Raw genomic sequence first — 17,971 nt, forward strand, 5'->3', positions numbered from 1 at the left:
CATCAGTGCTCTCCCATTTCATTAGAGACAAAGCCTAAACATTAACCATGACTATACTCTAGAATGTCATCCGTGAGCTGGTCCCCACCAGCTCACCAACTCATCAGGGGCCACTCTTTCTGTATTCACTGGAACCAAACTGAACTTTCAGTTCTGTGAACACACAAAGCTCTTGCTTGCCTCATGGTCTTTGCTCTTGCTGGAAGTATCCTGCTGCTCTTCACATGTTAACTTCATCTTATCCAGAAGGACTCCGTATCCATCCCCTGTGACCCACCACCAATCTCCATCACTACCAATGAGGCCTCCTGATTTCTGCTTATCCATAAAAATAAATTGTAATTTTGTTTGTTCTTTCTCATTAGGGTTTAAGTTCAATAAATATGCACACACTGGCCTGGTACAATGTCTGTACCAAAAAATACTCAGTGAATGAAAACACAAATCGTTCTTTCCTCTTATAACTCTTCTGTCTCAAATTCACCATATTTTAAAAGTCCCCTTCAGTTTTTCCTCCTGGCAGTTTTTCTCTCCCCAGTTCCTAATAGGATATAACAGTAATTCTTTTTTTCCTTTCCTTCCTCACACACTGCACCCCCCATCCAACGCACAGCCTTTGTGTGTACACTCAAGGTAAAGAAGTGGGTGGTTAGACCTAATAAATGGTTTTAGTAATACTGCCGGGTACAAAATCAATACACAGAAATCTGTCATGTTTCTATACACTAATAATGAACTATCAGAAAAATTAAGAAAAAAAAATCCCATTTACAACTTCATCAAAAAGAATAAAATACCTAGGAATAGATTGAACCAGGGAGGTAAAAGGCCTCGTACACTGAAAATTTTAAGATATTGATGACAAAAATTGAAGAAGACAGAACTAAGTGGAAAGATATTTCATGCTCATGGATTAGAAGGATAAATATTATCAAAATAGCCATACTACCCTAAGTGATCTACAGATTCAAATAATCCCTATCAAAATTCCAATGGGTTTTTTCACAGAACTAGAACAAATAACCATAAAATTTGTATGGAATCACAAAAGACGCTGAATAGCCAAAGAAATCTTGAGAAAGAAGAACAAAGCTGGAGGCATTATGCTGTCTGATTTCAAACTATATTACAAAGCTATAGTAATCAAAACTGTATAATATTGGCATAAAAACAGACACATAGATCAATATAACAGAATAGAGAGCCCAGAAACAAACTCACTCACATATAGTCAATTAATTTACAATAAAGGAGCCAAGAATATATAATGGGAAAAGTCTCTTCAATGAATAGTGCAGGGAAAACTGAGCAGCTACATGCAAAAGAAGGAAACTGGACCACTATCTTACGCCACGCACAAAAATTAACTCAAAATGGATTAAAGACTTGAGTGTAAGATCTGAAACCATTAAACTCCTTTCCTAAAAAAAAAAAAAAAAAAAAAAACATAGGTGGTGACATCAGTCTTGGTGATGATTTTCGGGGTTTGATAACAAAAGCAAAGTCAACAAAAGCAAAAATCAACAAGTGGGACTGCTTCAAACTAAAAAGTTTCTGTCCAGCAAAAGAAACCATCAGCAAAATGAAAAGGCAGTGTATGGAATGGGAGAAAATATTTGCAAATTATATATCCGATAAGGGGTTAACATCCAAAAATATAGTAAGAATTCATAAAATAGAATAGCAAACAAACAAAATCCTCTGCCCATTTTTTAAATGGGCAGAAGATCTGAATAGACATTTTTCCAAAGAAGACATACAGATGGCCAACAGGTACATGAAAAGCTGCTCAACAGTACTCATCGTCAGGGAAATGCAAATAAAGATCACTGTAAATCACCTCACATCAGGGCACCTGGGTAGCTCAGTCAGTTAAGCATCAGACTCTTGGTTTTCAGCTCAGGTCATGATGTCAGGGTGACATGGAGCCCTGTGTTGGGCTCTGTGCTCAGTGGGGAGTCTGCTTGAAGATTCTCTCCCCCTGCTCCTCCCCTGACTCATGCATACGCACACACGTGCTCTCTCTCTCTCTCTCAAGTAAATAAGCCTTTAAAAAAAAAAAGATACCACCTCACATCTGTTAGAATGGTGTTATCAAAAAGATAAGAGGTAACAAGTATGGCCAGGAGGTGGAGAAAAGGAAATCCATTGCATTGGGAATGTAAGTTGGTGCAGTCACTGTGGAAAAGAGCATAGAGGTTTCTCAAAAAATTAAAAATAGAACTACCATATGATCCATCAATTCCACTTCTGGGTATTTATCCAAAGAAAATGAAAACACTAACTTGAAAAAATATCTGCACCCCTATGTTCGTTGCAGCATTATTTACAATAGCCAAGATACGGAAACAACCCGAGTGTCTGTCAATGGATGAATGGATAAAGAAGTTGTGGCATATACATACAATGAAATATCATTCAGCCATTTTAAAAAAGGAAATCTTGTCATCTGCAACAACGTGAATGGACCACGAGGGCATTAATATTAAGTGAAATAAGTCAGACAGAAAAAAACAAGTACTATATGATCTCACTTATACATAGAATCTGGAAAAAAAAAAACAAACTCATAGAGACAGATAGAAAGATTGGTGGTTGCCAGAAGCAGGGCAAGGGGGCTGGCAAAATGGGTAGAGGGGGTCATAAGGTACAATCTTCCAGTTATTTAAAAAAAGTAATTCATGAGGACGGTAATATTCAGCATGGAGACTACAGTTAAGAATACTGTATTGCATAGTTGAAAGTTGCTAAGAGAGTAAATCTTAAATGTTCTCATCACAAAAAGGCAAATTCTGTACCTCCATATGGTGATGGATGGTAATGACTTACTGTAGCAATCATTTCACAATATATACAAATATCGATCATTACATCATACACCTGAAACTAATATAATGTTGCATGTCAGTTATACCTCAATTTAAAAAAAAAAAGAAAAAGAAAAAGAAGTGGGGGTGGGTAGCCTTTAGTAGGATAGAGATTTAAGAGCCTATACAACCCAGTCCTCAGGGACAAGGTCTTGCATTGAGTATTCTGCCTTCCAGAGATGCTTCTGGAAGTAAAGAGAGGAGGCTTAAGGGGATGCCATGTTTTAAGCCTTTCAGTTTGAGTGCCAAATACCTACCCTTTGAAGTCAAAGCTTTCTAAATGTATGAACTCTCACGCTCCTGTTTTAAAAAGTCAACTGACTAAATTTTAGAGCCATAAAATACCTCAGGCCACTTAGTCATTACTGCTCAGCACTGATCCTTCCTTGCCACTACAAAGTATCAAAGAACCCGTGCTGAATGTGTGTGTGTGTGTGTGTGTGTGTGAGAGAGAGAGAGAGAGAGAGGGAGACAGAGAGGTCTTTGAACCTGGATCTACTGGTATAATATACTGAGAAAGAAGACTAGCATGTGAGAAGCTGAAGAGAGAAACACAGGAATGTGGAATGAAGTCCAGAGATGAGAAATAGCAAGGCCAGTATTTCAGAAGCCATTTTCGTCCAGAAGACGGCACAGCTTTGTCCTCCAGCCACTCTAGCTGCAGCTGGTTCTGAGAGATGATCAAGGACCCGGTGGATCCCATCTCAGACAGCCTGGCAGCAGGCCTTGTACAGAAACCATGGGGCCGAGGCTCCCGGGAGTGAGCTGGTGTGGCCCCCGGGACAAGAATCATTCGGAGGTGCTGCTCTTCTCTTTTCTTAGCTGCAGCTAAGAACTGAATTCAGACGTGAGGACATGGTGTCAGCCTGGACTCTACTTGCGGAGCTTAATTTCAGTCCAGGATCTGGGACCCACTGTGCCGGGGCAGTGGCTCTCCAGAGCGCTGTTTGGAGCAGCCTCGCCCCTCCCATCTGGAGGAGGCCTTGGCTAATGGTGGGACACAGCTCTCCACCAGCACTCTGGCCTCACACTCAAAGACATCAGCACAGCTCGGGGGTTTGCCCTCTTCTGTTTTAAGAAATTACCAGCAAAATCTAGGGAGTGCAGAGAAATGGAAATAACTCCAGACTGGGAAGTCAGGAGTCCCGGGCGCTTTGCCCTGACTCTGCCTCAGCGGCACTGACCTTGCATGATCCATTTGGTCTATGCTCTAAATTGCTTTCACCCGTAAGTTCTCCCAGCCACCCTTGTCCTTCATGGATATTGAGAAGGTTAAAGAAGACAAGGTGTGGGAGAGCGGTTTGAACACTGGGAACCCTTCAGAGGCATAAGGTATTACTGTCAACAGTAATAATAAGAGTGCCCATCTCTGAAGATGAGGGTAACTTTACTTTTTACTCATTACCTTCAATGAAAAACACTCAGAGAGAAAATACCTCATTGAATCTATCTTCCTAAGACCTATACACTTTTAACTTTCAGCTGCACATGGAACAATGTATTTTCCCAGCCCACATTTCAAAAAAGAGGAGAAGACATTTACTATCATTTAATAATCATTAATAGAGTTTATACCTCTGTACTCACATTTCTGTGCTGATTATATTCCTATTCTAGACACAATGGGCCATTTGGAGGAAAAACTTTATTACTGCAGGTTTTATACTACCGATGAGAGCTGTTATTTACTGAGTTCTGACCGTGGGAAGGGGGGAGAACTAATACCTGATTTGGCCCAACTCTTGAAGCTAAGCTTAAGGTTTTATGTCCCGTCTGCTGCTGAGAAAACTAAACCCCGGCAAGGTTAACTCACTGCCCAGGATAAAAGTTAACTGGCAGAGCTCTGGATTTGAATTCAGATCGCTCTCAGTCTAAAACCTGTGGTTTTATTTGTAAATAATACTCTCCCCAAGCCCTGTTAGAGCTATCATTAGTAAAACAAACTGCAACATCCATTTTAGATCATTAAATTAGATGAACAAGTAACGTACATTTTGGAAAACACGCTCTTCCTAATTGTAATAGATTTGCTGATAGGCGAAAAGGTTTCAGGAAATGAGTTTTGAGGTTCTGACATCCTATTGACAGTCAAGGTACAAGCTGTCTGTATGTCACCACACGGACCCTGACTTCAAATGATCCATGGGAGGGAGGGCTGGGGGTGTGAGGGAGAGCTCTTTTCTTTCAGTGTTTACTTTGGTCTCTGGGTTAAATTACACATTTAGTACAAGTGTTTTAATACTTACTTTCACAAACTGGGCCACACATCAGATCATGTAGTAAATTTTTTTAAATGCAAATTTCAAGGCCCCTGCCTAGACCTATTGAGTCTGGCCATATCTCTATTTAAGAAATTCCCCACAGGCATTTCTGATATAGCTAGTTTTTTGAATAACTGATCTGTTGTGATTTATGACCTTTCAGGGTGGATTTTTTTTTCTTTAATTCTAACATTATATAGTCATACCATTCAAATCACTTGGCTTTCTTTCAAGAGCGCTAACTTATAAAAGCTATAGTTCCTGAAAACCACAACTTTCTGTAATTATGGCTCAAATGGGTTGAAAATGGAAAACATACACATATAAAATTTTGGAGAAAAAAATTCCTAACTGCCATCTATTTCCCATGTTGAGACCTCATGTTGCAACTCTGTCCCAAAGTGAATTTTATGTCTGAGCCATAAAGATCTAAGAGCCCCCCCATGGGAGGGCTACAGCAGCACTCACAGACCATTAGAATCACCTCTTGTGGCCCCCAGACACTCCAGTAAAGACTTCCAGACTCTCTGAGAACTCCCTGCACATACTTTCAATATTTCACTGTTTTCTAACATGAGCATTCATAGGAGATATTTTTCCGTTATTGCTGTCAACAAAAAATTTGTTTAATAAACAGAGATTGTTATTTTTCCCATATGTTCAACAACTCATTCAGAGCCATAAATAGAAAACAAGAATGTTACTCACAATGTATAAAGAGCAGAGTAGCGTGGCAGGGCCAATGGCAGGGTTTGGTATTAGAAAATTACATTAACACGTGATTGCAAGTATCTGCACACTGGTCCTAAAAATAAAGAAGGTGAAAGTCATCCAATCACTAAAAAAGCAAGCAACCAACAAAAACCGTTCAGGTACAATTCAGGGTAAAATTTATTCTAAGAAAAATTTTAGCATCTTCAGTTGTTAACATTGGTTCTAGAAGAGTGAGGCAAAGTTCCTTGTTCTCATATTATTTCCTTTCCGAGGGGCATATTTTTAGGCGGGGCTTTAAAAAATAATCATCCCCTCAACCCCTTAGTATATTTCTTCTTGTCTGTGGACGAGGAGTGTAGTGATAGAGAAGTTTAAATAAGGTACGGAATGCCTTTATCACTGCTGTGCTGATTTTGACCTAGGAAACCAAACTAAATTTTAATGGCTGGTTGAAAAATTGGCCAACTGAAAAATTCATGCTCTTCCATTCAAGGGAAGGTTAGATCTAAACATGGTTGAGCTGGACCATGAAAGAGCAGGTCTCTATGAACATTGCCTTCAAACATTGGGTACTTGCATGCTAGTGAGGGGCTATGGGAACATGCTGGTGAGTCTGAGCAAATACAGCCCCAAATAATCCCCGCTTTTTGTGAATGTACAAACTCGATCAACTGGAAAATCAGGCGCTATTCAAGGTTTTTCTTTATTCATTTCCTTTTTGAGATCCACGGAGGAGAAATGAGAGATTTTGAGTCAGCATTCCACAGGTTTTACTCCCTTACCAACATTCAGTGTTTGGAATGATGAGCAATTATAGTGAGAATTATTATTTTCTTTTCTTGAGACTGCCTTCATAGAATTAAAAGTTTAACCTGTCCTCTGTAATTAGGTTTCTACAATGTTCTCCCATGATTTTTTGTATGGTTTTAGGAAGAGAGGATCTATATGGATTTCATTTTTATTAAGCAAAACAAAACAGGGAAGTTTAATGAACTTTCTCAGATATTGATTTATGCAACTGACACAAAGAGTCTTATCTATGATGAGTGAGTTTTGCTCAAATGACACTTGCTGGTGATTTTTTTAAAAGTTTTATTCTAAAGAAATCTTTGTCCTGTGTTGTCTTCCTTTAACAGCCCACTTTTCCTGTAGGTCCCGCCATAGGGACAAATACGGCGATTAGCTTTGCTCCTTACTTAGCACCTGTAACCCCTGGAGTTGGGTTAGTCCCAACGGAAATTCTACCCACCACACCTGTTATTGTTCCCGGAAGTCCGCCCGTCACTGTCCCGGGCTCAACTGCAACTCAGAAACTTCTCAGGACTGACAAACTGGAGGTACTTCAATTATATCTGTGATTCGAGATGCATTTGTGATAGAAGTGTACTTCTTTGTAAGTGAACGCTTGTAAGATATTCATTCAGTCTTGCAAAACAGCCACGTGCACACACACACGTTCATCTAAGCACCATGCATTCGTAATTCTATGGTTTCAATTTAAGGCAGAGTATAAAGGAAATTAGTCTGTAGGAAAAGAATTAGCTTAGTACAAACAAAATTCACCCGTGGGGAATGTGTGTTCAGGGGCAAAATATTTAACAACCAGTAGAACTATGAATCAGTCACTGTGCAGGCCATAGAATGGCTCCAGAAGGCCTCCAGATGCTTGGCATTAACCTCTGATGGATCCTGGAAAGGTCTGAGAATGGGCAAGTCAGAGGCCCAGCAGTCAGGGCAATTGGCGCGGGGGGGAAACTTGGGCACAGAGGTACGAGTAAATAGAACTATGACTGTTGACCACTTGGTATGATCATATTTCAATATTTTAAGAACTAATATAGTTATATTGGTATGTTCCCGAATATCAGCCCTGGTTGTATTACTGGTAAATAGGGGAACTGGAAGCTGGGCAAATTTAGTTATCGATTGAGATATTTTCTTTAACTTAAGTTCAAGTGTTCTATAAAAGTCAAGAAAACAAGTTCATATATTTGTAGAACATAATTCTTAAGTCATGAGTCAAGCCAGTATTCTCTTTAATCAGAGTTAGAGGATTTATCTTAACTACTATAGCCTGTGATATTTAATAGAGCATTTTATACAGGTAGGCAAAGATTCTGATAGATTTTTCAACGAGCTCCTTTAATTCCAGTACCCATTAAAGTTGTTAGGTGATGTATGTATGGTTAGGATGTACACTGTGCTTTATACTGGATCATTGGAGAAAGTTATTTCAGTGTGCATTTGTTTAAATATTTACCCAATAAAAATTTTTTTAAAAAATAAGTATTTACCAGATAAATCTTGAGGGCAATAAAGTGTGGCTGCCTAATATCAGCTTCAGTCTGGAGTTTATGTATCCCAAAATGAAAAGACTATAGTTCTAACACTACTGTTTTGATCTAGCCTGCCCCTATGACTAGAGAACAGACCTTTCATGGTCTGCAAAAGCGTTTGGGGCTCCACCTGCTGGACCCATGGAGCTTTAGTGTTCAGTTGGTGAGTGTGGTTTAGAAAACAAATTAAATCAGCTGAGTTGGGAAAAAATCGTCCTCCCCAACAGGACTAGTAGACAAAGACATTGAAAAATAATTTACAGTGACTTTAGCAGGGCAGCTTGCAGTTCATTTCAAACCAGGAATGAAGTCGGCCACACACACAGATCCTTGGTAAACGCTCGATGGCCGGTATGTACCTCGGACGCAGGTTCAGACCAGAGGATTGCATTTAGAGATGAAGGCTGACTCAGAATTGATGGGAACACCTGAGAAATTTTTATTTTGTACATTTTATGAACTAAAGATGGAATATTGGCTTATATCCAAAGCAGGAGGGAAGAATGAGCAATTTTGTGACTTACCTATTTACCCTTCAAGCCCTCTGGGCCACTGGTCAGTGAAACTGTATTCTGCAAGCCCCTTTGACTTTCACAGGGCTTGACTGTCACGTCAGTGACCCTTCATATGATGTCACTGATGGTCGAGATGCCAACCACCACTTCAGTGTACTGACTTTGGAACTAGAGCCTAAAAGGAAAATAATTTACAATTTTACTATTAATTCTGCCCTGCTAATGATATTTTATAAGTATTTTGTCTATTTATTACTTATGTCATCTTATTTTAAGAACTAGTCTTCAGATCAGGATTCAGAATACTCTTAAATTCTAAAGAAAACTTTCTTTACATGGTAAACTTTTGATCCACCAGAATTCTTAGAGGATGGAGCATTCTGGTTACTTGAGACTTCAGGATAACTAAGGATTAAGGACTAAAAAAGCAACGATAACACATCAGCACTTCAGACTCCATTCCTACTTCCCTCCACTTATTTCTCTCCTTTTTATCTTTTCTTTCTGTCTGTGCTGTCAAAAATAATAACAGAGTGACCTTAAATGCAAGTTTCAACGTCTTAGATACAGTAGTTCTGACTTAGGATTGTAAGTGTAAGTTATCTTTGTAGAACAGGGGACTTAGGGGGAAACAGGAGTATTCAGATTCACCCCACCCACTTCCCATCCTCAGAGGAGGAACAAATATGTTTCCCCCAATTCTTTCTGGAATTGTTACAGCTATGCCCTGGGGGCTTGGTCTGTGATGCAACTGTCCCTCCATGCAAAAAACCTATGGCATCCCAGAGTGGTCAGGGCAGGAGAAGATTTGGATATGGATATAGATGTCCAAATTCTGTACTACATATACACGTATATTGTGTCCTAATTATTACATATAAAGTAGATACCGAGATAAGCACACTACCCAGAGATAAAGGGAGGCTTTGTTGATATTCGTGATGTTAGCCCAACTGCAGACTTTTGCCTTAGTTTCTCAATACAGAGTCTCACTCCAGAAAAGAGGGCAAAGCAGAACTCAAGATTAGTTTGTCAGGGACCCTAGTTGAGTTCTGGACAATCAAATTTTTATCGGAATGTCACAAAAGCCACCATTAAAAGAGAGGAAAAAGCATGTATTCCTTTAATAATTTTTTTTTTTTTTTTTTTGGACATAAATGGCTGCGCTGGCGGAGGTGGTCGCCGGCGGCCATCAGGCTTCCTTCTGCATCGTCCGCTCTTGCCCCCTGTGTCCTAGGTATGCAGGGAGTTCCAGCGAGGAAACTGTGCTCGGGGGGAGACCGACTGCCGCTTTGCACACCCCGCAGACAGCACCATGATCGACACAAACGACAACACCGTAACCGTTTGTATGGATTACATAAAGGGGCGTTGCATGAGGGAGAAATGCAAATATTTTCACCCTCCTGCACACTTGCAGGCCAAAATCAAAGCTGCGCAGCACCAAGCCAACCAAGCGGCGGTGGCCGCCCAGGCAGCCGCGGCCGCGGCCACAGTCATGGTAAGTGGGGCGCGCCCGCCGCGCACCTTCCTCCGCCCGCGCCGGGGAGCCGCGGGGCGCCCCGCGGGATCCCGACGCTCCCCCCTCCCGCCCCCCCAAGGCGGGAACTAGGGAAGGCTGCCATCCCTGCTGCTCCGCTGCCTAAGTTCTGTTGTTGTTTTCCCCGTTTTGTTTTGGTTTGGTTTCCCTCCTCCTTCCCTTCTTCAGCACAATAAGTAAATCCCTCAGGCGCAGGGAACCCCCGGCGAGCCGCCGGCCCCCCTGCCCCTGCGGCGAGCCCGGCCCGGCCTCCTCCTCCTCCTCCGGGCGGGCTCCGCGGCCTGGGGCCACCGGGAAGGGGGGGCCCAGCGCTCCGGCGACGGCAAGACGGCTGAGCCCCGCCGCGGAGCCCCGGAGCCCCGGAGCCCAGAGGCCCGCAACAGGTGACCTTCAGGGACTGGCTCTTCCCCACCCGTTTCCCCCCTTGCCTTCAGACTTCCTCCCCCTAAATGAAATTGTGTCATGAAACAGATGAAAATGGAGTTGTACTGACTGGTGCTTTAAAAAGGGGGAGGGCGGACTGTAACCCAGCCTGGAGTCCCTGAGTCACTGTAATGTCCCTTAGAGACCAGCCGCCAATGCCGCTTCCCCCTCTTTCTCCCCCTCTTCCTCCTTCTTCTCTTCTTCCCCCTGCTTCTCCTCCTCTTCTTCCTCCTCCTCCTCTTCCTCCTCCTCCTCTTCCTCCTCCTCTACTCCCTCGTCTCCTCCTCCTTCTCCCTCTCCTCCTCCTCCTCCCCCTCTTCCTCCTACTGTCCCCCGCCTTCTTCCTCCTCATCCTGGGGAGTTTGTTACAGGTCCAGAGTCTCAGGCCCCACCCCAGACCTTTGGGGTCAGAATTCTAATTTTAAAGTATCCTCAGGTGTTTTGTATACACATTAACAGTTGATAAGCCCCTGCCTAGAACCCTGGTTCTCAAACTCGGCTATATTTTGGAATTACCTGAAGGGTCTTGAAAGGTTCCAACATCAGCCCCATCCCCCAGAGTTTTTTATTTTATTGGTCTGGGTGTGGCCTGGGCGGTGGCCTTTTGTGAAAACTCCCCTGGGATTCCAATGTGCAGCACAGCTTGAGAACCATCACACTAGGTTGTAGAAATTGCTAATTAATTTGTTTTAAGGTGAGATCGCCGGCTTATGGGAAGCATATTATAATATATGATAGACACTGTGCATTCATTCATTCATTCACTGATTCATTCAGAACACGTAATGAGAGCGGCCATGCATCAGACACTCGCTGGGGAGCATCCAGAAATTAAGCAGGTTTTCTTGCCCTCGAGGAGCTTAGAGTTGAGTAAGTGAGGGCAACAGTGCTCCTCAGTGATGATGGAAATGCATGATGGGGTCCAGCGGGGCCTGAAAGACTCAGTGGGCCGTCCTTCCTTAGAAGAGACAGGGCTTCAGAGATGAAAGATACACTTTAAAACACAGTCTTCTAACTACAATATAGAGAAATTCTCCCTCTTTTTTGTTCTAGTAAAAGAACAGTTTGCAAAACTGATTGTAATTGGGAACGGAGCAGGGGCAGGTCTTGAACACATAGCAAGTTCTGGGTTCCACGTTCAGTAATGAGAATACAAAGGAGTAAATCGGTTACTTAATGCTGATGAAAAAGGAACTCTTTTAGCGAGCAAGGGAAGTCTTTTATACATTTCTCCAATGTGGAATCTGTCTTTCCATCCTCGTAGTGAAGATCTCATCCTATAAGGAGTAAAACTGTTTTCACTGTAATCATTATTTTAGGCCAGCCCCAATGTATCCTAACTGGTACACTGATTGTTAGGCCCAAAGCACACGTTTTTCCACTGCACTGACATGATAAATCGTAACTGGGTACCAGGGTTATCCCCAGGGCTAGTCAGGACTCTGGGACTGAGACCAAAACCCAACTGAAGTAGCTTAAATTAAAAAGTTGGACTTCATGTGGTGCCCTCCAAAGGGAGTAGAAGTCACATAGAGATTAGGGGCGCCCAGATCCAGAAAGTGGAAAACCAGTAGATCTTTTTTTTCTCTCTTTCCTGCTTCTCTTGGCATATCAGCTCTATCTTCTAAGACCAGGTTCTCCAATGCAACACTGACCACGAGTCTAGACACCTGTGGGGACACATTCTTATGTCTTTTGACAGGAGAGAAAACAGCATCTTCTACAGCAGTTCTGGTTAGGGAAAAAACCCTAAAAAACAGTTAAAGGTCATTCTGGGGGTTGTCCTCATGGTTAGAGTAATAGCGTGCCATGACCAGCTCAGCCACTGGCGTAGGAGATGAGGTTCTGGGAGTATGAAAAAAATTAGTCCCTATACCTCAAATACCCGTTGCTACAACAAACCACTGGTACTAATCGTAACCGGAGAGCTGAGCCCCGAATTTCTCTGAGCCTTGATTGTACCTGCCTGTTTATGAGAAGTACCCATTCTAACATCCACAATCAATATATCCTTCAATCACCGAAGGAACAGTGCAGCCCTTGTAGGTCAGTGGTGGGTGATGGGGAGAAGAGAAGAAATGGCCATTGGCACAAACACGTCATTCCTCAACCTGGTATTTTAAGCCCAAGCCTGTACCCCTCTGCGCGCCTGCCATGTGCCCTTCCTCAAATTTGCACATCATGCTCATCAAGGTGCGTGGAGGTTATTGCAGTGGATGTCAGTATATTTAGTTACCATAGTTCCCGGGATTGTCATACTGTGCCCAAATTTGGAGTTCTGATATTTCAGGGGATCTTGCAACATCGTCAAAGACAACCCAAAGGAATATAGTTTCAGAACAAAAGCCAGCTTCTTTCTGACAATGACATGAAAATTATTGAATTTGTCATGTCTTTTTAGTTGAAGTGAGAGGCTCATTTGAACCAGCCTCAATGCAGTTGGTTAAAGTCAAAGTATTCTTACTCTAGCGGCAAGATTACTCAATACACTGAAAAAAAACTCTTATTTTATTTCCTTATTTAAAAGAACAAATGGGAGTGATGACTGCAGTCAGCAGATATTAGTATTCCATTCACCTGGGCTCCATATCCCAACACAAAGAATTTCTGTGATGCAGTTTGTATTATTGTCCAGGGATTTCCCTTTCTTTTGATTAATTAGACCCTGAAAATGCACTTAAAGCTTTGATTCCAGAAAAGGAGACATTTATTTTCTTTAGAGCCTGATTCTTTCACAATACGTCTTAGGACGTGAGCATCGTCCTCACCAGATTTTTTTTTTTTTTTTTTAAAGCGAAAATAAGCCAGACAGAACTTCTCTTTGGTAATTTTCACACAAAGGGTATCTGATCTTCCAGCAAGCGATCTTTCTTCACACACTTCAAAATGGGGCTACACAGATTCCTATTTTGTAAAAGGAAACAGGACCAGCTGCCCTCAGCTAGAGAAGTTTCAATTGTCCAAGAAAACATGTAGAGGGATTTTGAATTCCATCCTATTTGTCCACATCCCTTTTTTCCGCATCAAAATGGCAGCTCGGATGATTGTCGTCAGGGTTTTCTGACTTCTCAGATTTGGTCTTTGCCCGTAATGCCCGGCATGGGCCCTTGGTTTGCACACCTTGACTCGCGGTTGGATTGTTCTTTGACCCAGAGAAAGGAAAACCCCACTGGATGTACACAAACCTGCAGGTGGCCCAGAGAGGGCAGGGGACACCAAAATGTTGGTGAGGCCAACGAGAATGGATGCCAAGTGACCGACACAGAGTAGAGGCTCAACTAAAGAGAACCTTTTTCTCTGTTTAGGTGCCTAAGGAAGCTCCCAAGACCCACCAGGCTCAGTGATCTCTCGGGTCTAGTCTAAGCCTGAAGACCTTTCAGTGTAGCTAAACATATGCCAAATGTATCCTCTCAATCAGAATATCTGTGCACTACAAAACCATATTATAATGTGATTATTAATCCACACAGATTTTTTAAAATACACTCTACACATGTGCTTCAAAGCATGAGGTGTGCAAGATACTGATAGGTATGCTCAACCCTCCAAAACCTTAGCGTTTCCTTGAAAAGACCCGACATACGCGTCTAGGAAAGATAACCCACAGCCTGCAGTGGGAGAAAAGGAGATGCTGTTGCCGTCCAGCTCAGTTGAGAGCTTTGTTTCTTTCTTCACATTCTTGGATTATTCTGATTTCTGTGGACATTAAGTTTCATCAATCAAAGATCAGAAAAAAAGAATATTAACCTTCCAGGTGATTATCCCAGGGGAAAATATTTAATATTTCTTTTCCTACTCGGAGACTTCATTAAATGATGCTTTGTTAAATCGAAATTTTATTCGTAACTACCAGCCTTTGGAGACATAATCACTCTTCTAGTTAGCACAGCAGACAAAATCAACCCAACAGTAGATTTGCTCTGGAACTCCCGAGGACTGGAAAAGTGGAGAGAACGGAGTTCCCGAAGATTGAGGCCAAATGATTCCGGGCTGGTGCACTCTGGGAGAACAGGCTACACAGCCTTATGTAGTTAGCACAGATTAATTTAAGCTTAAAGAAATGCATTATTTAACAATCTAGAAACTGTACAGCAACCAAAGGTTTTAAACGAACGTGGAGTCATGGGAGTTACATAATGGGGAACTTACATCTGCAGAAAGACTATCCAGTACAAAGAAGCTTTCTTATTGTGGGGCTCTCTGGGTTTTAAAAATGTTGCAATCCTACTTTCAGGACATTGATTTCATATTATTTGATGGCCTCTCTCAAGACTGCCTTACAAAACATTTCTCTGTTGGCTGTTCTAAATCTCTTCTCTGCCTTCAATCTTTTTCCCTCTTTATTTCTATCCCCCCCTTCTTTACCTTACCTCCTGTCATCTCTATACTTTTGATCCTGAATCATCAGATGATGACGAAAAGTCCTTGATTTGCGAAGGAAAATGTCATTAATTGTTCTTCATTTTGAGAGCTTAGTACTGTCCCATCTTATTTCAAATGCCATAGTTCCAACTCAGAACTTCAGAATACCACGTTTTGTATTGATTGCGCAAACCTTAGGGATTTACCTATTGTGCTACACATAGAAAGGGGGTATTTCATTTTTTATTTGCATTGGAGCTATTCCTTTGATTTTTTTTTTCACAGAATTCCATCATAGAATTTTCCCATCTTTTACAGCAATTATCAAGGAATAGGAAAATTTTTTCATTGTGGTGAAGATTCAATCAATCTTTGTTATTATTTCAGCTGTTTAAATGAGACTATCTGCCCCAAAGTATGGTTATAAGTTAAAAATATTATTTTACGTCTACTATTTCAAGCAGTCCTTTGCTATTTTTTTTTTTTTAGCTGTTTGCTATTTTTAGCTGTTGTTCTGAGAGTTCCACTTCTCATTAATTGGGTTGGTCACTGATTATAACTAAAAGTACACACAGAATTATTAAGTATAAATGATTCTGATAACTGAGAACACGAAATACCTGTTTTCCAAGGGTATTTTCTTAGCGTAATCCGGTAAGTTGATTGAGATAAATTGGATTATAATTTCAAATGTAGTGGAAAACAGAATGGATGATAAGTTAGTCGGTAGAAGCAGTACAATGGATTGAGAGTGGGAAATTTGAGAAACTTACTATTCATATTCAAAACTTGTTAAGTTTGGAACCTGCTCCCGCATTGCCAGATTCACGCTAACAGACTGAAGAGAAGAATTGAGACAATTATCCACATGATTCAGACAAAAAAATTAAGATCCAAACCCAAACAGTTTTGCCTCAATAATCTTGTGTTTGAATATTTTTTTGCCTGAATTTCTTGTCTCAGTTTGCCACTTCATTTTGTTAGGCTAGATCTTCATTAAAAATGACTTTTACAAAAGTTGAAGAGAATATCTTTTTTTTTTTTTTTTTTTGACTCGGATCTTATACTTAGCACATTTGTTATTTTACATTTGAAAACTAACTTATCAGAAGTTCTTCAGTCCTATGGCCCTTGAAAATTTTGCATTTTTTTCTGAAGCAATATAAAAAATGCTTATGGTGTGTATGCAAGCTGCTGTTTTAATTAACTTTCCTGAATTTCAAACATCTATATTTTACTCTCTTATATGCTTTTAACTAAGGTATAGTAGATGCATTTTTGCTTCGATACTAATTTAAGGTGTAATATTCATTTCTTTAGAGAACATTTTTGTTGTTGTGCATGCCTAGTGTTTTGTACGTTGTATATTGCATTCAGAATATTTTTTTCCTTCTCACCTATCCACAATGCAATGCCGTTCCCATGATGCACCTCTGCTTGCTGTTTACCTGTATGTTAATTCGCTTGAATCCCATTGGCCCACTGCCATCATGTGCTCGCTGCCTGTTATTAAAAGACTCAGTCGACTGCCAAAGCAATGAAGCGACCTCTCGAAGCATCTGTAGACCTGGTACTTTGACCTTTCACCTTTCGCTTTGCATGTAGCTTTTCAGAGAACCATCTGAGATTTGTATTACTTGTAAAATCGGTTGCAAACAATCATTATTATTAATTAATGGAGAAAATTCAATAAGGTGTTTAGCCATCTCATTGTCATACGTAATATGTGAAATAAATTAATCCTAACAAATTTTAATACCTTTTCCAAAAGAGTGAAGCAAATTTAAATTACTTGCCTCGGAAAATGTTCCTTATAATTCTTATTAACCTTTAAAATCCAAGCAATTGCCGTTTAGTTAATGAAGAGAATAGGTATTAATAATAACACACATGCTTCTTTCCCCCCTTAGAATAGTTTAACTCATTTTAAAAGCTGAAGCCATTTTTTTCTTTCCTTTTTTTTTTTTTTTTTTGGTGTTGCTTGATAGTTTTTCTTTTCCTTAGTTGAGATGCTACCGTTTTGGGTTACAGAAATCATGCTTTCGCTCTCAGTAACAAATTCTCACTCATTCGACATTGCCGCTGTTTAAATTAAGGTGCATGGCAGAGGCATCTCCTTAGCTGTCATTTTGAAAAAGAATGTTGTAGTTGATGATCTCTGTGGACCCTGGCGGTGTGGTGACTTTGAGTTATACACGTCCTATCCAATTCTCTACTTACAGGCCTTTCCTCCTGGTGCTCTTCATCCTTTACCAAAGAGACAAGCCCTTGAAAAGAGCAATGGTGCCAACACGGTCTTCAGTCCCAGCGTCTTGCACTACCAGCAGGCTCTCAGCAGTGCGCAGCTGCAGCAGCATGCGGCCTTCATCCCAACAGGTGCGTGCCCTGGCGGTTCCGAGTCCTTTGTCCGCGTGCCCTTCGGTCATGTGCTTTCTTCGCATTTCCTCTAAGCTGTTTGGTGGCATCTAGTTTGCTTGTAAAGGTATAGTCAGTGTAGCCTGAGACTCACCCTTGTCCCAGCTATCGAGCGGTATTTCCTTTGCCTGGAATGATAGCTAGAGGCTGCTAGGATTCTAAAGCCAAATATTCTGTAGAGTCGAGGGACAGGCTGAACCCGTGAGAAGCAGATAGCAGCGAGGCCTTTTGGTTTCTTGTGTTTACACACGCTGTGTAAAATCGTTCATGTCAACGAGACCTTTTATGTGTGACAATTGAAATTTGTCTTTAACCCTGAATGACCTAAAAATAGCAATTCCAGTAAGTACTAACCTTTTTTTTTCCTATTCCTATTCAGAGCACTAAAAAAAAACAAAACAAAAACAAAAAAAAACAAGGCTATTCAAATTAAAGCAACCCTCTACTCATATTTTACATTCATCCTCTTCTCTTTCGCCATCCTTCTCAACTTCACCAAGTGCACAAATAGAGCTCTTATCCTCGGTTTCTAAGCCAA

At 41.1% G+C, this 17,971-nt stretch overlaps 1 protein-coding gene across 6 annotated transcripts in view; it reads left to right on the top strand.

The window, feature by feature from the left end:
• The window catches only part of MBNL2 (muscleblind like splicing regulator 2), a 142,246-nt gene that overhangs the window by 90,884 nt on the left and 33,391 nt on the right, over positions 1-17,971 (top strand). For 4 of the 6 annotated variants that reach the window (XM_081815124.1, XM_081815121.1, XM_081815120.1 and 1 more), the window contains 4 exons: positions 6,979-7,179; positions 9,931-10,194; positions 16,535-16,588; positions 17,241-17,394. In XM_081815124.1, coding sequence (XP_081671250.1) covers positions 6,979-7,179; positions 9,931-10,194; positions 16,535-16,588; positions 17,241-17,394 — 673 coding nt within the window. The remainder of the gene's footprint in view (positions 1-6,978; positions 7,180-9,930; positions 10,195-16,534; positions 16,589-17,240; positions 17,395-17,971) is intronic. The other 2 variants (XM_081815123.1, XM_081815122.1) reach the window with 1 other exon arrangement.

This window comes from Leptonychotes weddellii, chromosome 3, assembly GCF_054177405.1.
Source record: "Leptonychotes weddellii isolate Sample4059 chromosome 3, ASM5417740v2, whole genome shotgun sequence".
Lineage (NCBI taxonomy): Eukaryota > Metazoa > Chordata > Mammalia > Carnivora > Phocidae > Leptonychotes > Leptonychotes weddellii.